The 17,877-nt window shown below is 45.2% G+C and overlaps 1 protein-coding gene across 1 annotated transcript in view; it reads right to left on the bottom strand.

Moving 5' to 3' along the window:
• Nucleotides 1-17,877, bottom strand: part of LOC115461329 (charged multivesicular body protein 3-like) — a 134,215-nt gene that overhangs the window by 16,857 nt on the left and 99,481 nt on the right. Inside the window, 3 exon segments of the mRNA XM_030191046.1 lie at nucleotides 6,317-6,496; nucleotides 11,724-11,753; nucleotides 11,756-11,783. Coding sequence (XP_030046906.1) covers nucleotides 6,317-6,496; nucleotides 11,724-11,753; nucleotides 11,756-11,783 — 238 coding nt within the window.

Below are 17,877 nucleotides of genomic sequence, written 5' to 3'. Positions count from 1 at the left end.
AAATTCTGCAGAACTGTTTGTTGTGTCAGGTATCCTGCTCAAGGTAGTAGCGAGATGTGAATGTGTGGACCAAAAGACCACAGCACAGCCTTGCAAATCTCCTCGATGGAGGCTGATCTCCAGTGGGATACCTATGTAGACAAGGCTCTGACATTATGAGCCTTGACAGGACCATCTTGAGTCATCCCAGCCTGGGCATAAGTAAAGGAGATGCAATCTGCTAGCCAATTGGAAGTAGTACGCTTGCCGATAGCTACCCCTATCCTACTTGGGTCAAAAGAAACAAAAAAGCTGGGTGAACTGTCTATGGGATTTAGTCCGTTCCAGATAGTAGGCTAGGTATGCTGTATGCTTTTGCTAGGATGTGCATGTGGCTTTGGGGGGAAAAAAGTTGGTAGTAACAATTTAACTGATTAAGATGGAAAAACGTTGAAATCCCACAACATAGTAGAAGGTTTGACTGGGGGCTTTGTTAACATCAAATCTCTCATGATTCGAACAACTACAGGCTGCACAGAGATTGGCTTAACTGCTAAATGAAAATAGTAAGCATTGATTGCACTGAGATGTACCCTTACAGAGTTGGTTTTTAACTCAGACTTCAAGAGGTGCAAGAGGTATTCAAGTAGTTTTTGTGTAGGGCAAGACAGAGGATCTAGGATCTTGCCCTCCCACCAGAAGGCAAACCTCCTCCCCATTTAAAAGAATAACACCTCTTAATGGAATGTTTCCTGGAAGCAAGCAAGATTGGAGACACCCTCAGGCAGATTCAAGGACTGAAATTCTACATTCTCAACATCCAGGATGAGAGGGCCAGGGTCCAGAGGTTGGGATACAGAAGGGACCCCTTGTTTTGCATTGTGAGGGTCGGCAAACACTCCGATCTCCACGGCCCCTCAGAGGACAACTCCAAAAGAGGGAACCCGATCTGCTTTGGCCAGAATGGAGTGATTAGAATCACTGTTCCCCGATATTGCCTTAGTTTCAGCAAAGTCATCCCTATTAGAGGTATCATAGGATATGCATACAGAAGACCTTCCCCCAACAAAGGCTAGTCTGTCGTGTGAGCCAAGCCTGGAGCAGAACTAAGGGACTTTGTTGTTGAGATGAGTGGCAAAAAGATCCACCGAGAGGGTGCCTCACTCTCAGAAGCTCTTGCAGGCTTGAGAAAACACTTATGAGGTTGTATTACTCTGCTCAGTCTGTCTTGTCAAGCTGTGGTCTTTGCCAGCCAGGTATATTGCTCATAGTACCATTCTATGAAGGAGGGCCCACTGCCACTTCCGTATTGCCTCTTGACACAAGGGGTAAAACCCCATACCCCCTGCTTGTACACATAATACATTGTAATCTTGTCGGCTTGGATGAGAAGAATTTGGTTCTGTAGCTGAACTCTGAAAGTCTTTACAATGTTCCAAACAGCCCTTAGCTCCAGGAGGTTGACGTCAAGATCTGTCTTCTGAGCAGACCACACTCCCTGGGTGTGAATCAATCTATATGAGCCCCCCCCCCCACCCCAAGTTGGGTGCATTCGTTGTCAACACCTTCAAAGGAGGTGGAATTTGGAATGCAAGTCCCACAATCAAATTGGTCCGAACTGACCACCAGAGAAGGGATTGAACAAGCTCTGAGGATACTCAGATGATATCTGCTAGGTTCCTAGTGGCTCAAGACTACTGAAAAGCCAGAGTCTACTGGGCACCTCTCAAATGGAGGTGATCCACGGGCTTGACATGAATCGTGGAAGCCATATGGCCTAACAATCTCAACATCTACCGAGCTGTGATCTGCTTGCTGCTCCAGACCTTCAGGTGAGTGTTAGCAAGGTATCTGCTCTCGCCAGGGGCAGAAAGGCTCGCTTGCATTGAATCACGCAGGGTTCCTATGTATTCCAAATTGCTGAGTTGGGTAGTTTATGATGAACCCTAGGGGCTCCAGCACCTGAATAGTTCTCCACATTGACTCTTGTGCCCTTTCCAGCGATGTGTTGTTGACCAGCCAATTGTCCAGGTAGGGAAACACAAACTCCCAGTCTGTATAGCGAAGCTATGACTACTGCTAAATCTTGGTGAAGACCCTGGGAGCGGGAGCGAGGCCAAAAGGCAAAGCACAACACTGGTAATGGTGTTTCCCAACTCAAAACCTGAGATACTTAAGTGTGGCTGGGAAGTATCAAACTGTGGGTATAGGCACCATTCAAATCTAAAGAACATAACCTATCTTGTTCCTGAATCATGGGGAGAATGGTACTCTAGGGAAATCATCCTGAACTTTTCTTCTGACCAGGAATTTGTTCAGGACCCCTAGGTCTAGGATAGACTGAAATCCTCATCCTTCTGGGTACAAGAAGTACCTGGAATAGAATCCCTTTCCTTCTTCTCTGGGTGGTACGGGTTCAACCGTACTGGTCTGTAGAAGGGTAGAGATGTCCTCTACAAGTATTTGCTTGTGCTGAGAGCTGATGTAAGATGCTCTTGGTGGCAATTTGGTGGTTTCTAATGCAAATGAAGTGCATAACCGAGCTGGACTATTTGAAGAACCTACCGGTCAGAAGTTGTAAGGGGCCAACTTGATGGTAAAAATTCAGTTTCCCTCCCACCGGTAGGTAATCTGGGATGGTTACTTGAATGGCAGCTACACTTTCCTGGAACCAGTCAAAAGCTTCTCCTTTGCTTTGACTGGGGAGCTGACTGCTCCTTCTGGGGACAGGATTTATGTGGTCAGAAGAATTGGGGCTGTGACTGTTGGGAAGAAAGGGAAGGTGGTGGAAAGCTACACCTTTGAAAGTAATAGGTTTGCCACCTATGCTGCTACTACTACTACTAATCATTTCTATAGAACTACTAAGCATGTAAGAGAGACAGTCCCTGCTAAACAAAGCTTACAATCTAATCAAGACAGACAAACAGGACAAATAAAAGGGATAAGAGAATTACTTATGGTCGGAATGATAAAAGACATAGGCCCAGTCAAAAATCTCCTAGTGAATGAAGATGAAGTTGGAGGCTGCCAAGAGAGGGACTGAATGGTGTCAGTATGTTTCTTGATGAGGTCTGTGACCTACTCCACCTTGTCCCCAAAAAGATGATCTCCTCGGAATGCTACGTCCGCTAACCTCTCCTGAACCACTGGTCCCAAGTCAGCGACACACAGCCATGAGAGTTTGAACATCCCCACACCCACAGCAGACAGTCTAGACACAATATCAAAAGGTATCATAAGTGCCCCCGGCCAGACATTTCCTACACTCCAGCTGTTTGTTGGCAAAATGAAGCAGCTCTGTGGCCTGCTCCCAAGGGAGCAAATCTGCGAGACTGAGTGTATTGCGACCAAAGACCAAGTATATGCTCATGTAGAGCTGGTAGGACTGGATGTGCTTAATCAGCATCAAGGCCCGATACACCTTTCTCCCAAATTAATCCAGAGTCCGAGCCTCTCTAGCTGGGGGAGTCGAGGCACGAGTCCTAGAACTTCTGGCTCACTTGAGAGCAGATTCGACCACCAGAGAGTGGTGAGGCAATTGTGCCCTCTCGAATCCTGGAGCATTCTGGATATGATACCAATTATCCACCTTTTTCGCTACAACATGCACCGAGAGGGGACATTCCCAATTCTTCGTCAGTGCATCTCTAAGGATAGGGTGTAACTAAGCTGTAACCCCTTCCTTAGGAGGAGATTCATAGTCCACAACAGATGAAATCTGTGCCCTAGCCTCTTCCTCCGTCTCCAACTTAAATGGGATGACCAAAGCCATCTCCTTCACAAAACCTGTTAATGAGGCTCTCAGGTGGAGATTTACATCTCTCCCGAGGAAGGGAGGGGTCAGAAGGCATTCCATATGATTCCTCCTCTAAGAAGTAATGTGAATCTTCATCCGACTCCCACAAGCAGTCCAAGTCCAACTCCTACCCCTCGGAATACCCCAGATGGGCAGAGAGTCTGTGCCTGCCCCAGCACAGAGGAATCATGCTCATGCCCAACTCCTACATATTCCTCGCAATACTCCAAATAGTCAGAAAGTCAGTTTGTGCCTGCTCCAGCTCAGTGGAATCATATCCATGCCCTGGAGGGTGCTGAAGTACAGACCTACTGTCAGACTCCAGGGAAGCTTCCTCTCTCGATGTAGAGAGTGATACATGGGTGATGCATGCGCTGATGTCAATGTCGATGTTGACACCTGCAGAAGCATCAGGTCAAAGACTGCTCTACAGGCAGACTAGGGGCCTCAGAAAGGAGTTGTGGCTGAGCTGCTGCTGACACAAGCATCTTTGATGCCTGAGCGGCGTGCAGCTGAAACATCTGCACCAGCTCCTCCTTAAGCATGGCCCAGTACCACTCAATGAGGGCAGGCTCTGGCAAAGGCTGGGAAGCTGGTTCGGAGACAGCCTGGTTGCTTGAAGACTTGTAGACCGGCATCTCCAAAAAGTGGGAGCTAGTCTATCAGTGCCGGCACTTCTTGGGCACCAGTGATGCCAATGCCCTGGAGTTCCTGGCACCTTGCTTTGAAGGGGACTGATACTTGTGCTTCTATGGCTTCCCTCGATGCTCAGCATCATGGTCTTTCGGCACCAATGAGGGTTACGTCAAACCTGTTTATATATTCAGTAACGGGTCCGATGCTGACCGGTCCTGGTACCTACTATCAGTGTCCAATGTTGAGGGAGGTGGAGACCTCAACGCCGGTGCACTCCCAGTAGTAGATGAAATCTGGGCAGCCATCGAGGTTGATGCTTCCGGTGTCAATGTTCATGAACCGACCTTTGAGGAGCCAAAAAGTTCGTTCTGCTGAACCTGATGCACCCTCTGAGGCATATTTTCAAAGCACTTTGGGAGGCTAAGTTCCATAGGTTTCTATGGAACTTTGGGAGGCTAAGTGCTTTGAAAATGAGCCCGTCTGTGTCCTCAGCTGCATTTGTAAACAGAGAACAAGAATCAGGTCGATGGTCCAGTCCAAGGCACCAACTGTGCAGGTCCATGGCAGAAATCACCCGAATACATTGCACACACCTTTTGAAGCCACTGGGGGGTCTTCTTAGACATTGAGAAAATAATTTTGGCTACATTAAATTCCTCACTCTTGAGAGTCAAAAAGGGAAAAGGATCAAATCGAGGTTGGTACCCAGGACTAAATGAGCCTAAGAGCCATGCAAAAAAAAGAAAAAGAAAATCACCCGATTACATTGGGCGCACCTTTTGAAGCCACTGAGGGTCTTCTTAGACACTGAGAAAAGAATTGCGGCTAAGTTAAATTCCTCACTCTTGAGCATGAAAAAGGGGAAAGGCTCAAATCGAGGTTGGTGCCCAGGCCTAAAATGGGCCTAAGAGCCACACGAAAACTTGAAAAGCCAAAAGTCTTATAATGGGAAATGTACTGAAACTAAAAATGATGAAGAAAATGAGAGACACCAAGGAAAAACCCACACGGGAAGGCACTGAAAAAAAATATCTATCAATACGCACTGAAGAGAGACCACAAATACATGACTTCTCAGCTCTGCAGAAAAAAAGATAGACTGAGGAACCTGCCCATGCATGTTGGGTGGGAAGGCACCCGCGAATGTGCAGTGGGATGCTGCTAGAATTTTCTAATAGCTATATACGCTAGGCAACATCTGCGCCAGGCTCCACTGGATGTCATCACCCAGATATGAGAATACCGACAGCTTGCTTGTGCTCGGAGAAATTTTGTATCCAAACGTTTTTATAAAATACACACACACACACACAAAACCCTTTGGAAACACAATATATTGTCAGGTTGGCAAAGAGTGTTTACAAAAGTTCACTTTTCTTGAAATATGGTTTCTTGCAGATATAATGTGCTCGTTTAGCAGGGCAGTATAGAAATGAAGTGTCTTCCAGTATAAGTCCTTCACATTTCTATGCCATATGAAAAAAATCTCCAGAGTGAGATGAACAAGACATTCTACACTGAACTTTCTCTTAATACAGTGACCTAATAACTAACTCCTTTATACTGAGTTTTGGTACTGACAATCTCTAGCTCCTGAATCACAAAAAGCTTTCTGTAGTATGTGTGAATTTCTGCTATATTGAATACTCTGTCTTAAACTTGTTGCCTTCCATACATTTTGCTAAAAAGAGGGATCACAGTTTTACAATACACGAAGTACACCAGAAATATTTCAAATAAAAGGTTCTTTCAAGCCTCCTACTCAACTGCTTTTCAGGGCTTTGTTTCAATGAAAAAAAATATTGCTTCTTTAAGCTAGAATGATGAAGTACAGTGCTATCTAGCAAAGTTCTGACAACAGGCAGATTAAAAAGTTACAGCAGTCAGCCCAACCATTCTTACCCAGCTGATTTTTCATGCCCATGAGCACAGAGTTCATGTGGGCTTTGGATGCATATAGTTTGCTGACAGCTTTCTTGGAACGGATAATCTCCTTGGCCAGAACTACACACACATCTTTATGGCCTTTCTTTGCAGCATCTTTGATGGAACGCTTCACTTTTTCCTCTTCCCTCTGTATATCTGGAAAAGGGATGAAAGACAGAGATAAACAGTGGGGGGCAGGAAACGACCCACCAGGATAAGCCACTGCCATTTGATTTCTCAAAACATCTACAGTATAGCTGCAACTGGCAAGAGCTCTGATCCAAATGCTTTCTGTGAAACAAAAACAGTTAATAAAGTATCCTTATAAAAGTAGTGAATGAGGGCCAACCTGGGGGCAAGTAGCTATGCAAAAGGACCTGTTTGATTCCTAGGCCGTGGCTGGGAAGAGGGAGAAAGTCAAATCAATATCAACATGCAGTATCCAACATCACGTTTGTGATAGACAGGTTTTGGAAGATGCTGTTGTTCATGGCTCCTGGCTGAAGATTGTTGCTGTAATGGCTGGACTGAATTAGGAGGAGGATAAAAACAAAGGGAAAATCACCAGCTAATTGTGAATGAAGGTATTTTTTGATGTTATTGATGAAGATCTATCATGACATCCCAATTTTCAATTTTTTTTTGTTTTATGCTGTTTTATATTTGATTGCCTTATTGTCGATTTTGTTTTGATTTTGTAATCCACCTAGAATTTTAAGAAAAGCACAGACTATAAGTAAATAAATATTGCACTGACCACTTTTGATGGCTCATTTACGACTTACCCACTTTGCACGGTAGGATAATAGTGCCCCTAAAACAGCAGCTGTCTTACACTGTACTGTAATGTACAGCAGGACCAGGTACTACTATATATACCTTGTGGGGTGCAAGAAAAAGAGTGGAGGGAAATTGAAAAAAAATTAAAGGTTACACCAATTAGATGGTCCAGCATCACTGAGATCAGGTTCTCCATTTTTCAACAGGCAGGGAACACTGTGGATGAAATCAGCCCAGCTCCTGGGAAGGAGGGAGTTCATGAACATTTACTGGTCAGTAAACTTCCCATCCTGAATATACACTTACAGCAGCAACATTATCTTCCATAATATCTGAATTGTTTAGAATTCATACACCTAAAGATCTTTTTTTCACGACTGGGTGGAAGAGGCTGGGGGAAGAGAGAGTGAAAGAGAAGCTGGAAAGTGGGGTGGGGGGTAGAAGAGAGATACTGGATAGTATGGGAAGGAGGGGGAGAGAGACACACACACACACGACACAGAGGAGAACATGCACTGAAGAGAGGAAGCTAACCTCTCATAGGGATAGAATTACTATAGTAGTGCGATCAGAAATCAGAAACGCTGTTGGCTGGTTTATGCAATTTTGTGATCATACCTTTTCATCATGATTATCAAATGATTCAAATTAAAAAAATTTTTTTTTTTTGTTACATTTGTACCCCGCGCTTTCCCACTCATGGCAGGCTCAATGCGGCTTACATGGGGCAATGGAGGGTTAAGTGACTTGCCCAGAGTCACAAGGAGCTGCCTGTGCCGGGAATCGAACTCAGTTCCTCAGTTCCCCAGGACCAAAGTCCATCACCCTAACCACTAGGCCACTCCTCCAATGAGCAGTCCTAGAAACTACCCATCTGGGGTCATCAACTGCATGCAGAGATCTTTGGCCCTTTAAAGCTAAATGTTGCTTCAAAGCTGTTCCCAATTATTTTGGAAACAAACTTTACAGTACTGTGACACAGAAACAAAAGGCAGAACATAGTGTTCTCTGGAGAAGGAATGCCAAACAAAACTGAAATTAAATGAAGCTATAAATGTACTAAGAATTTATACATTTTTTTACACATAAAGGTTCCTAAATGAAAAAAAGTTATAAGACATGGTGCAAGATGAACATATTAACTTAAAGGTAGTCTTCTCTCAACAACAGTAGCAGCATTTCACAATAATTGAACTGTGCAGACAGTAAAAACTGAAATTCTTTTAAATTATTTGGCCCTACCTAGGTAGAAATTGAGGGAAGGGGTGGGGGTGCAATTCCTATTCCTAACCCACTATGAGCCTGCTTATGTACATGGTCCCCAATGGAAGCCCCTTTTCTACATTTTAAAACAAGAAACCCACAAGAAGAGAAGACGGGAGTGCCATTAGGAACGCACACTAAAGAAAGATACGGGGGGGGGGGGGGGGGGGGGGTGACATCAGAAGGGAGGACCCGGCCAAGGGAAAGCCCTGGAGCATGCCTGTGGGGATCCCTGCAGGGTCCATAACAGTACAGATATTGCGGTGGTGTGGGGGGGGGGGGGGGGCCAGGAAGACAAAGTGACGGAACCACAAGAAAAGAGGCTTCTAGACCTGCAGGAGGAAAGGAAAGAGATGCTGAACCAAGGGGATAAAGGAAGAGGGAGTGAAGAGACACTGGTGTGGAGGAGGCGAGAGGGGAGAAGTTGGACAGAGGGATGTATACAGAAACAGAGTGGAGATGATGGGCAAGGAGGGGAGCACAGGGACAGGAACACAAAGGGGGAGATGCTGAATGCAGATGGCAATGCCAGACATGTAAGGGTGTATATGGACAGAGGGAAGAGGCTAGACATGGGACAGTGATGCTGAACACAGGGAGAGGGGATAGGGACAAAGTGGTGATGATCAATGTGGGGAGATGCTGAACAGGGAAGTATAGGGAATACAGAGAAGGGAGATGCTGAACATGGGGAAAGATAAGGACACTGAGATGGAAGATGGATGATGAGCATGGAGAAAGAAGAAATGTCAAATGGGCAGAAGACTCTGGTGAGTGAGTTAAAAGAAGATGGAGAGAAATCAGAGTCTGGGACCAACATGATCTGACAAGTAAAAACGACCACACAAAAAGGTTAAAAAAATAATTTTATTTTCTATTTTATGATTAGAATATGTCAGATTTGAAACGTGTATCTTGCCAGAGCTGGTGTTAGACATGGCTGGGGCCCAGGGCATAAATTTGGGTTGGGATCCCAAAGACCACTCCACTACCAGGCCGTGCCTTCTTCAGCATTCAGCAGGCTTAGGGCTCTCTCTGGCCAGGGGCAGTTGCCCTAGTTGCACTCTCCCATCCCTGGCATGTGTCATCTTTATATTTTGCACAGTATAGGAGGGGAAACATCTCTATTTCTTGGAGGGTTGCAACTTGTGTGTGTGTTGGGGGGGGGGGGGGGTGAACTTTACACTGCACCACCTCCACCTAGTGAGTATGTGTCTGACAAACTATGGTAGTGAAAGCGAAGTCTAAATCAACATCAGTAGCACCCAAGAAACCAGTGGCATGTCCCATACATTTTATGTTTAAATCTTTTTTATTGATGACACAACCATACAAATAATGTAAACTTGACTCCAATAATGCTGTACGTCATCAGTTATGCAATATTCTTCCTAATCTTCCTATTCTGCCCCCCTTCTACATTGACTCCTCCCTTCCCTCTATCCCTACCCTCCCTTCTATCTAGGTACATATCAAATCCTATGAACTTCTTAAAACATTTGTCTATATATTCAACAGCTGACTCCGTGTTCCAGAAGGCAAAGTTCGTAAGAACGGGTTCCATCTGTCCATGAACCGTTCAACTTCTTGTTGTGGCCGTTCCTTAACGAATAATCGCTCCATCCGTAGCAGAGACACCATCTGAATTCGCCATGTCTGGATCGAGGGGCCCTTTCTGTCTAACCAGTCAATTAGAATAGACTTCTTTGCCATCAGAGTTACCCGCTTCACAAAAGCCACATAACCTTTAGGCCGTGGAGTACCGAGTTCGGGCTTACCAAACAGTAACATAGGTGAGTAGTTCCATTTTGTATCCCATAAGCTCGTCATTTGAGCAAGGAGACTAGTCCAGAACCTCGCGACTCTCGGGCATCTCCAAAACATATGCCCCAGTGTCGCCGTGCTCCCTCCACACTTTGGGCACGCCCCATCCGATGACAAGCCCATGTGGAATGCTCGACGGGGGGGGGGGGGGGGGGACATGGAGCTTTAATGCAAATCGATATTGTAGTTCCCAATGCCCCATACATTTTAAAAGAAAAAATACCCAGCAATAGGATTGAATCTAGGCCTCTGTACCCAAGTTGCCAAAATATTACAGCAAATATATGAAACTAGAAAGTGGGAGGGGGAGGCAGTTATTGTACCACAACTAAATTACACTCCACTAGACAATGCATGATCTGAAGCCAAAAAAACCCACTGCAGTACTACAAGATCTCCAGATAATATATTTAGGGACCCTTTTACTAAGCTGCACTAAAAGGTGGCCTGCGCTATTACTAGTGCGTGGGTTTCCTGCGCTCTGAGGCCATCTTTTAACATGGGGGTAAAATGGCTGATTTTTGTGTATCAGTAATAATGGTCACCCACTAATTTTTACATTAGTGTGTGAGCCCTTAACTACACCTAACCTGATCCTGGAGGCACCTCAGCCAGGCAGGTTTTTGGGATATCCACAATGAACATTCATGAGCGAAATTTGCATGCAGTGGAGGCAGTCCCAAAAACCTGACTGACCGGCTGGGGTGCCTCTAGGACCAGGTTTGGGAACCACTGTTCTAGGTGGTAAGGGCGCTAATTGCGTGCTGATGGGTTAGCACAAGACGCGTAGCTAGGTGGGGTGCAAAGGGAGCCACTGCTCCCCCAAACGGATTTTGAATAGAATGGTGCCTATGCACATCAGTCCTATTTTACAAAAGGTCTACTCTTCCTGACATCAAAATCTGGTTAGCACAGATGCAGTGGCAATGCCCACATGTTAACCCATTAGCACTGAACATGCCCACTCTCCGCACTCAAGAACACCCCAGCACTAAAAAATACGCACGTGTACTTGCCAAAACTACCATGAGACACCTCAGTGCGCCCCGTGGTGGGCATTTTTAATTTATGGTAAGCACGCGCAAGTGATTACCGCAACTTGGTAAAAGGGCTCCTTAATTTTATTCATATGCTTCCTATGGCTACCAACACAACATGCAACATTGCACTAGCTCCTAGATTCTATTTGTCAAGGCCTGTATTAAAGGATATAACATTCTTCAAATAAGACTAAGAAAAAGTGCAACTGGTTACCTGCATATCTTGGTTTTCCTTTAAGTCAAAGTTTCAGATCTATGAGATCTGGAGAGGTGCAAAGAGCTAACAGTAGGGGGGGGGGGGGGGGGGAGGAAAAACCACAGACCATGCAATGTGAGGAGGCAGTGAACTGGGAAGGTATAGGAAGAGAACAGATCAGGCACCAAAGGCAAAGTTAAGTTCTCTGGAAGAAGAAATGACAGTGAAAATGTATTTTACAAGCCAATATGAAAGATGAATAAATTATCCATATACTTGCCTCTTATCTGTCTATCAATCACTCTCATTCTTTCCTTATCTTGAGGGACCACTCATTCACCTGAGAAAGGGGAGAAAAAGCACAACAAGCTGAGACTAGAATCAAATTATATAAAGGTAAGGTACAAGGCAAGCTGCATAATCTCCACAATTTCTACTCCCATGGTGTACTTGGATTTTAGCAAAGCCTTTGACATGGCTCCATATAGGTGACTGATAAAGAAACTGAGTGCCCTCGGTATAGGTCCCTAAAGTGACTGATTGGATTAAAACTGGTTAAGTGGAAGGAAACAGAGGGTAGTGGTAAATGGAGTTTGCACTGAGGAAGAAGATGTTATCAGTGGTGTACATGGGCATAGTTTGACCATTTTATTTGGGGGGGGGGGGGGGACAAAGGGTGTGGCTGGGCACATTACCATATTCATTTGCATACATACATTCATACATATTCATTAAGGGTATAAAAAACCAACAAACATGCACTAGACTAAAATGCTGAATATGAAGCCAGCATATCAAAACAAAGATATATTTTTCTTAACTGAAATGAGCCAGCACCATAGGAAATTTCTTTCTTTATTTATTTGTTGCATTTGTATCCCACATTTTTCCACCTATTTGCAGACTCAATGTGGCTTACAATAATACATCATGACAGCAGCCAATCAAGAGTAGATAAACAATCAATATATATAAAAGGCGAGTGTCGTACTCACTCGCAAATGCGCAGTACAGACCCTCTCTGTTCCGCCCCCGCGTCAATACATGATGACGGGGGCGGAACAGAGAGGGTCTGTACTGCGCATTCTGAGGGAGGGACACCCGCCGTCTAACGCTCCCCCCACCCGAGTCGCAGCCGCCACCCACCTTCTACCCGGTCGGGCCCTTGCTCCACTATTAAAACACCGAGGGTCCGGGAACGCAGCACTGAGCTCTGCTGAGCTGCCGACATCGCCCTTCCTTCTTCTTCTCTGCCTCTGTCCCGCCCTCGACGACGTTACGTCACACGAGGGCAGGACAGGCAGAGAAGAAGAACGAAGGCCGACGTCGGCAGCTCAGCAAAGCTCAGTGCTGCGTTCCCGGACCCTCGCTGTTTCAATAGTGGAGCGAGGGCCTGGCCGGGTGGAAGGTGGGTGGTGACAGCTCGGAGGGGGGGGCGCGAATTCAGAAGGGGAGGGCAGCGGCGAACTCGGTGGCAGGGGCGGGCCTTTCAACCCCCCCTTCCTATAATAGCCCGTTTTACGGGCTCAAAGGCTAGTTGGTTACATAAAGAGCAAGTGTAACAAAATGGATATAATCAATTCAATAAAGCATGCAGATTATCAAGTAATTAGTGATGTGTTTGGAATTTCTATTATTGATTATTATGGTAATCTTGTTAAAAAGGAAAGTCTTTAAAGATTTTTGAAAATTGATAAGGTCGTGAATATTTCATTATGCCCCCTCTCACATCCACATGAATTAACAAGGGGAGAGTGCACTTTCCCAGTCCCCCTTCCCTAGGCCAGACACCAGCACCCTCCCTTTTTCTCCTCCAAATCACAGCCTTTTCTCCGTCTTTAAAATACCTCCCTAAACAGGTAGAACTTTTTTTCCTGGGGCCATCCACAGGCAGCACTTTTTTCTTCTCTCCACCCCCCCCCCCCTTTACAGGCATCACATACCTCCAGCGGCAGCTCACAGCAGTCTGCTGCCTGAAGCAAGGGATGTGACAACCCCCCCCCCCCCCAAGGCAACCAAAAGAGAGGGCTACCTGAACACTCTGATCAGGAAGGAGGGTGAAGAGGTCCCCTCACTCTAAACCAGGGGTTCTCAATCCAGTCAGGTTTTCAGAATATTCAGAATGAATATACATGAGATAGATTTGAATAGAATGGAGATAGATTTGCATGCACTATCGCTTGCATATTCATTGTGGGTATCCTGAAAACCTGACTGGCTAGGTGTGTCCCCGAAGGCTGTTTTGAGAGCCCCCTGCTCTAAACACTAGTCAGTGAATTGATTTGCTCTTTTCTGACCACTGACAGGTCATTTATGACCTATGAACTGCATAGCTATAAGGCTCAAACTTTTCTGTACCATTTGCTGAAAGCTGACTTTTGCTGAGAGCTGCATCTTTCTCTGTACTTTTGCTGAGCCGGGAAAGCTGTGAATGCAATGTCGTGCTGTCCCAGCAAGTAGCACTCTTCCCCCCTCCCTGGCAGAGCCGGTGCCACTAATTCTACATACACAAGGACACAAGAATGAATATGCAGTTTAAGAGTTAAGATGTGTTGAGGTTTTGAGATAACACTATGATAAACATGGGTACTAGAGAAATTCCTATAACAAGATGGCGACTGTAATTTGTATAAACCTTGGAGGTGCTGAAGTTCTATAGACATTATTCTGTGATCTGTAAATATTCAGATAGCATGTACCATTCTATGTAAACAATAAAGTGAGATAGAAATTAGCTGATGTAACACAATTTAGCTGAAATTTCAAGTTGGGAGGGAGATTGATGCTCAATCCAGTGTATATAAGGCACTGTTGTGTCATATTTAGTTGAAGGGCTGAGATGATCAACTGGTGACTCTTCATCACAGAGGTCTCCCTCTCTCCGTCTCGTAACAAATTGCTGTTACATGATTTCTTTATTATTTGTTACCTGATTGCTTTGTTGTTACCTGATTACTTTGTCTGATTACTCTGATTACTGTAATTACTTCACCTGATTATTTTGCCTAATTGCTTTATTGCCTTATCATCATTGGTAAGTAATAAAGATTTTTCCTTTAGAAGAAACATAGTCTCCGTCCTCTCTAATTTCTCTGTTCTCTCTATTCTGTCACACTATATTTTGGGAATGCCTGGTCCACTGTACCTTGGGGTAAGTGTTAGGAGACAGAAACCCTATTGCTTCACCTGTCCAAATTATTATATTCCTAAGGATAAGAAGGAAGAATATCATGGCCTTCTCTGGGACTGGGTAGATATCAGGGGAGGACCATATTATGGCCTTCCCTAAGGCTCCACTATAAACATCAGGTAGTTACCCCAGGAAAAAGAATGTAATTTATATTCCCAACTATACAAAACAAAACTGCCAACATCGATTATATGTAACAAAAGTTATTTCAGCTAAATTATGTTTCCTGGAACTCTAAAATAAAAAAATACCGATCCCTGACTCTGCATTGTCACAGTGTTAAATACAGGTATACATATTCTGCATCCACACACAGGAGCCTTCTTCATGCAACAATGAGTGCAGAGCTGAACTAGAGCATTTCCCCATAGAATTCACCATACAAAATAAAATCTGATTCTGGTTTCATCTCAGTATCAGCAACGTAACCCCTCTCCAGCAGACATATTGGGCCTGATAATTTAGCTGGCGGCAGTCAGTGTTTTGCTGACCACTGCTGGCTTTATTCCCGGATATTCAATGTCAAGCCATGTCTATGCACCTGCATACTGGGCTGGATAAAACATAGCTAGTGTGAGATATACAAGCATTTAACCAGCTAAAATGAACTGCATTAAGATAGCAGTTTGTGATCATCACCTCAGTACCAGCACAGATGGGTTTTTGTTTGCCCCAGAGCCTGCTTTCAAATAGGACCAGACACTTTATGAAATAACACAGAACCCTGCAAGGAGACACTCATAACCTATACAGAAAACTTAACCACACAACAGCCATAATCCACCTATGAAAAGACAGTGCTATAAATATTACAATATACCTGCTAATGGAAAACTGGAACAAGCTGGACGGTTACACTTTCCTACACAGACAATATATTCCAGCAGAAGCCTTCACTTCAGTTGCACGTGTATAACATGGGCAGACCCTTACATGATACAAATTAGGGGCCCACAAAAACTAAAATATAGAGATCCCCTCGAGAAAGTCTGACTCTGTAAGCAGTGCAAATACTGGTAAAAGACTCTCTCTCTCGGCGGCCCTAAACAACCTCCTTGGCCCAGAACCGGACACCTTGAAGACTGCACCGGGGGAGGGGAAGCACAATACTGGAACCTGCAGGAAAAGGGGTAGAACGAGAGAGGGAGATGCCACACCACTCTGGGCAGGAGGTAGCAAGCTGATTGGGGGGTACTGTACTGCAGGGCTCAGTCCTTCGGCCAGCTCTTAACATTTTTGTGAGCAATAGTGTAGTAGGACTGTCTGGTAAGGTTTGTTTCTTTGCAGATGATACCAAACTCTGTAATAGGGTAGACAACCCGGAGAGGTGGATAGCACAAGGAAGGATCTAGCAAAGTTTGAAGAATGGTCCAAAAATTGGCAAGATTTTGGAATGGCTTTTGCTACATAAACTAGTTCTTAAACCTGCAAAAACAACTATTTGTTGGATTACTGGGACTCACCCTGTATTTTCTATTGTTCCTTTTTAAATTTCGTCTTCCAGTTTCACCATTGACTCTTTCAGGTATCTTGGTGGTCTTATACACCAGCGTGCCGCAGGAATCCCCTCCATCAAGTCAACATGGATTCGGCAGCCCTCAAATGCCGAGCACCCTTCATATGTATTCGAGAACAGGTCCCCTCCCCGTGGTCTGACATCTCTCCCCCTCTCCTCCCTGTCTGCAATCCAGCACCTCTGCCCTCAATCTCAAACTGCCTCCTTCTCCCCTACCTTTGAACTCAAGCCTCAGGTCCCTCGCAGTTTTCCCTCTCTGACACAACTTCTTTCTCAAGGAGGTTTAATGAGATTAAACCTCCTTGTTCCCTCCCTTGACTGCGTCCTGCCCTGCCAGAATAAACAGGAAATTGGGTCAGAAAGGGGACAGGACACTGAAGAAGGGAAGTTGCAAGGCCTGTCATGGGGCAACCTCAAAGGCAAGTTGGAAGGCATAGCTACGGCGGCACAACACTGCTCTCTCTCCTCTTTCCTCCACAGTGTCCCGGCATCTGCCCTCCCATCTCTTAACCTCGTTCCGCCCCGGTGTACCTTACAGACATCCCCCGCACCTGCAGCGATTCATTTTTGCTGCATGCACTGGCCCGGCAGGCTTCCATCTATTGCGTCCTCACCCTCGCTGACATCATTGCCTGTTCCTGTCTGGTGAAATACAGCAGATGGAAACCTGAGGGACCAGCGCAGGCAGCAAAAATGAATAGTTGCAGGCACTAGGGATGCCTATAAAGGTATATTGGGGAGGGTGGGGCCTCACAGACAGGAGGGCAGAGCAGGGAAGCTACAGAGGAGAAGAACAGAGATGTTGTATGCAGATAGGTGAAAAAAAATATATAATTTTATTTAATATCTCCAGGAAGATGATTGGGGGGGGGGGGGGAGGCTTGCAAGGGCCCATCCAAAATACTGTGTCTGGCTATGCCACTGGGGCCCATGTGTTGCAGGGGGTAGGGAGTTTGAGAATGAGGGAGAGGTACTGGACTGGGGCTGTGGGAGTGTGAGAACGAGGAAGAGTTGCTATACTGGAGCTGGGGGTTTAGAATGGGGGAGAGGTGTTGGACTGGGGCTTTGAGAATGAGAGAGAGAGGCATTACATAAGAACAGCCATCCTGGGTCAGACCAATGGTCCATCTAGCCCAGTATCCTGTTTTCTAACAGTGGCCAAGCCAGATCATAAGTACCCGGCAAAAACCCAAACAGCAGCAACATTCCATGCTACCAATCCCAGGGCAAGCAGTAGCTTCCCCATCTGTCTCAACAGCAGGTGGAGGAGGGGGAGGATTTTGAATACAGCTAGACCCCTTTATCTTCTGTAATTATTCCGTACATTCCAGCTTGGCTGCTTTGATCATTACTCTAATCGCTTGATTTTGCCTTCACCTAAGGCTGCAGTCATGAATCCACCAGGACAGCAGCTTTTTATTTTTTGCACCTTGGCTATGGAATAATTTGCCCTCAGACCCAAGATCAGAACTCTCATTATTACGTTTTAAAACCCTATTAAAAACCCACTTTTTCAACCTGGCTTTTAATGATCTTTCGGGTTGAGTATTTGCCACTATTCTCTGTGAAATAGTGTAGGTTCAGCTTGTTTAGATGGCAAGTGTTTTGTTTTATATAGTATGATGATTGAGATTCTTGTTGAATGTGCCTTTCCTGTCATAAAGCTCTTTTCCTACTATATTTTATACCGTAATTTGGAAACCGCTTTCACCTTCTTAGGAAAGGCGG

Source organism: Microcaecilia unicolor, chromosome 2 (assembly GCF_901765095.1).
Source record: "Microcaecilia unicolor chromosome 2, aMicUni1.1, whole genome shotgun sequence".
Taxonomy (NCBI): domain Eukaryota; kingdom Metazoa; phylum Chordata; class Amphibia; order Gymnophiona; family Siphonopidae; genus Microcaecilia; species Microcaecilia unicolor.
This window is presented reverse-complemented; position numbering and strand designations above follow the sequence as displayed.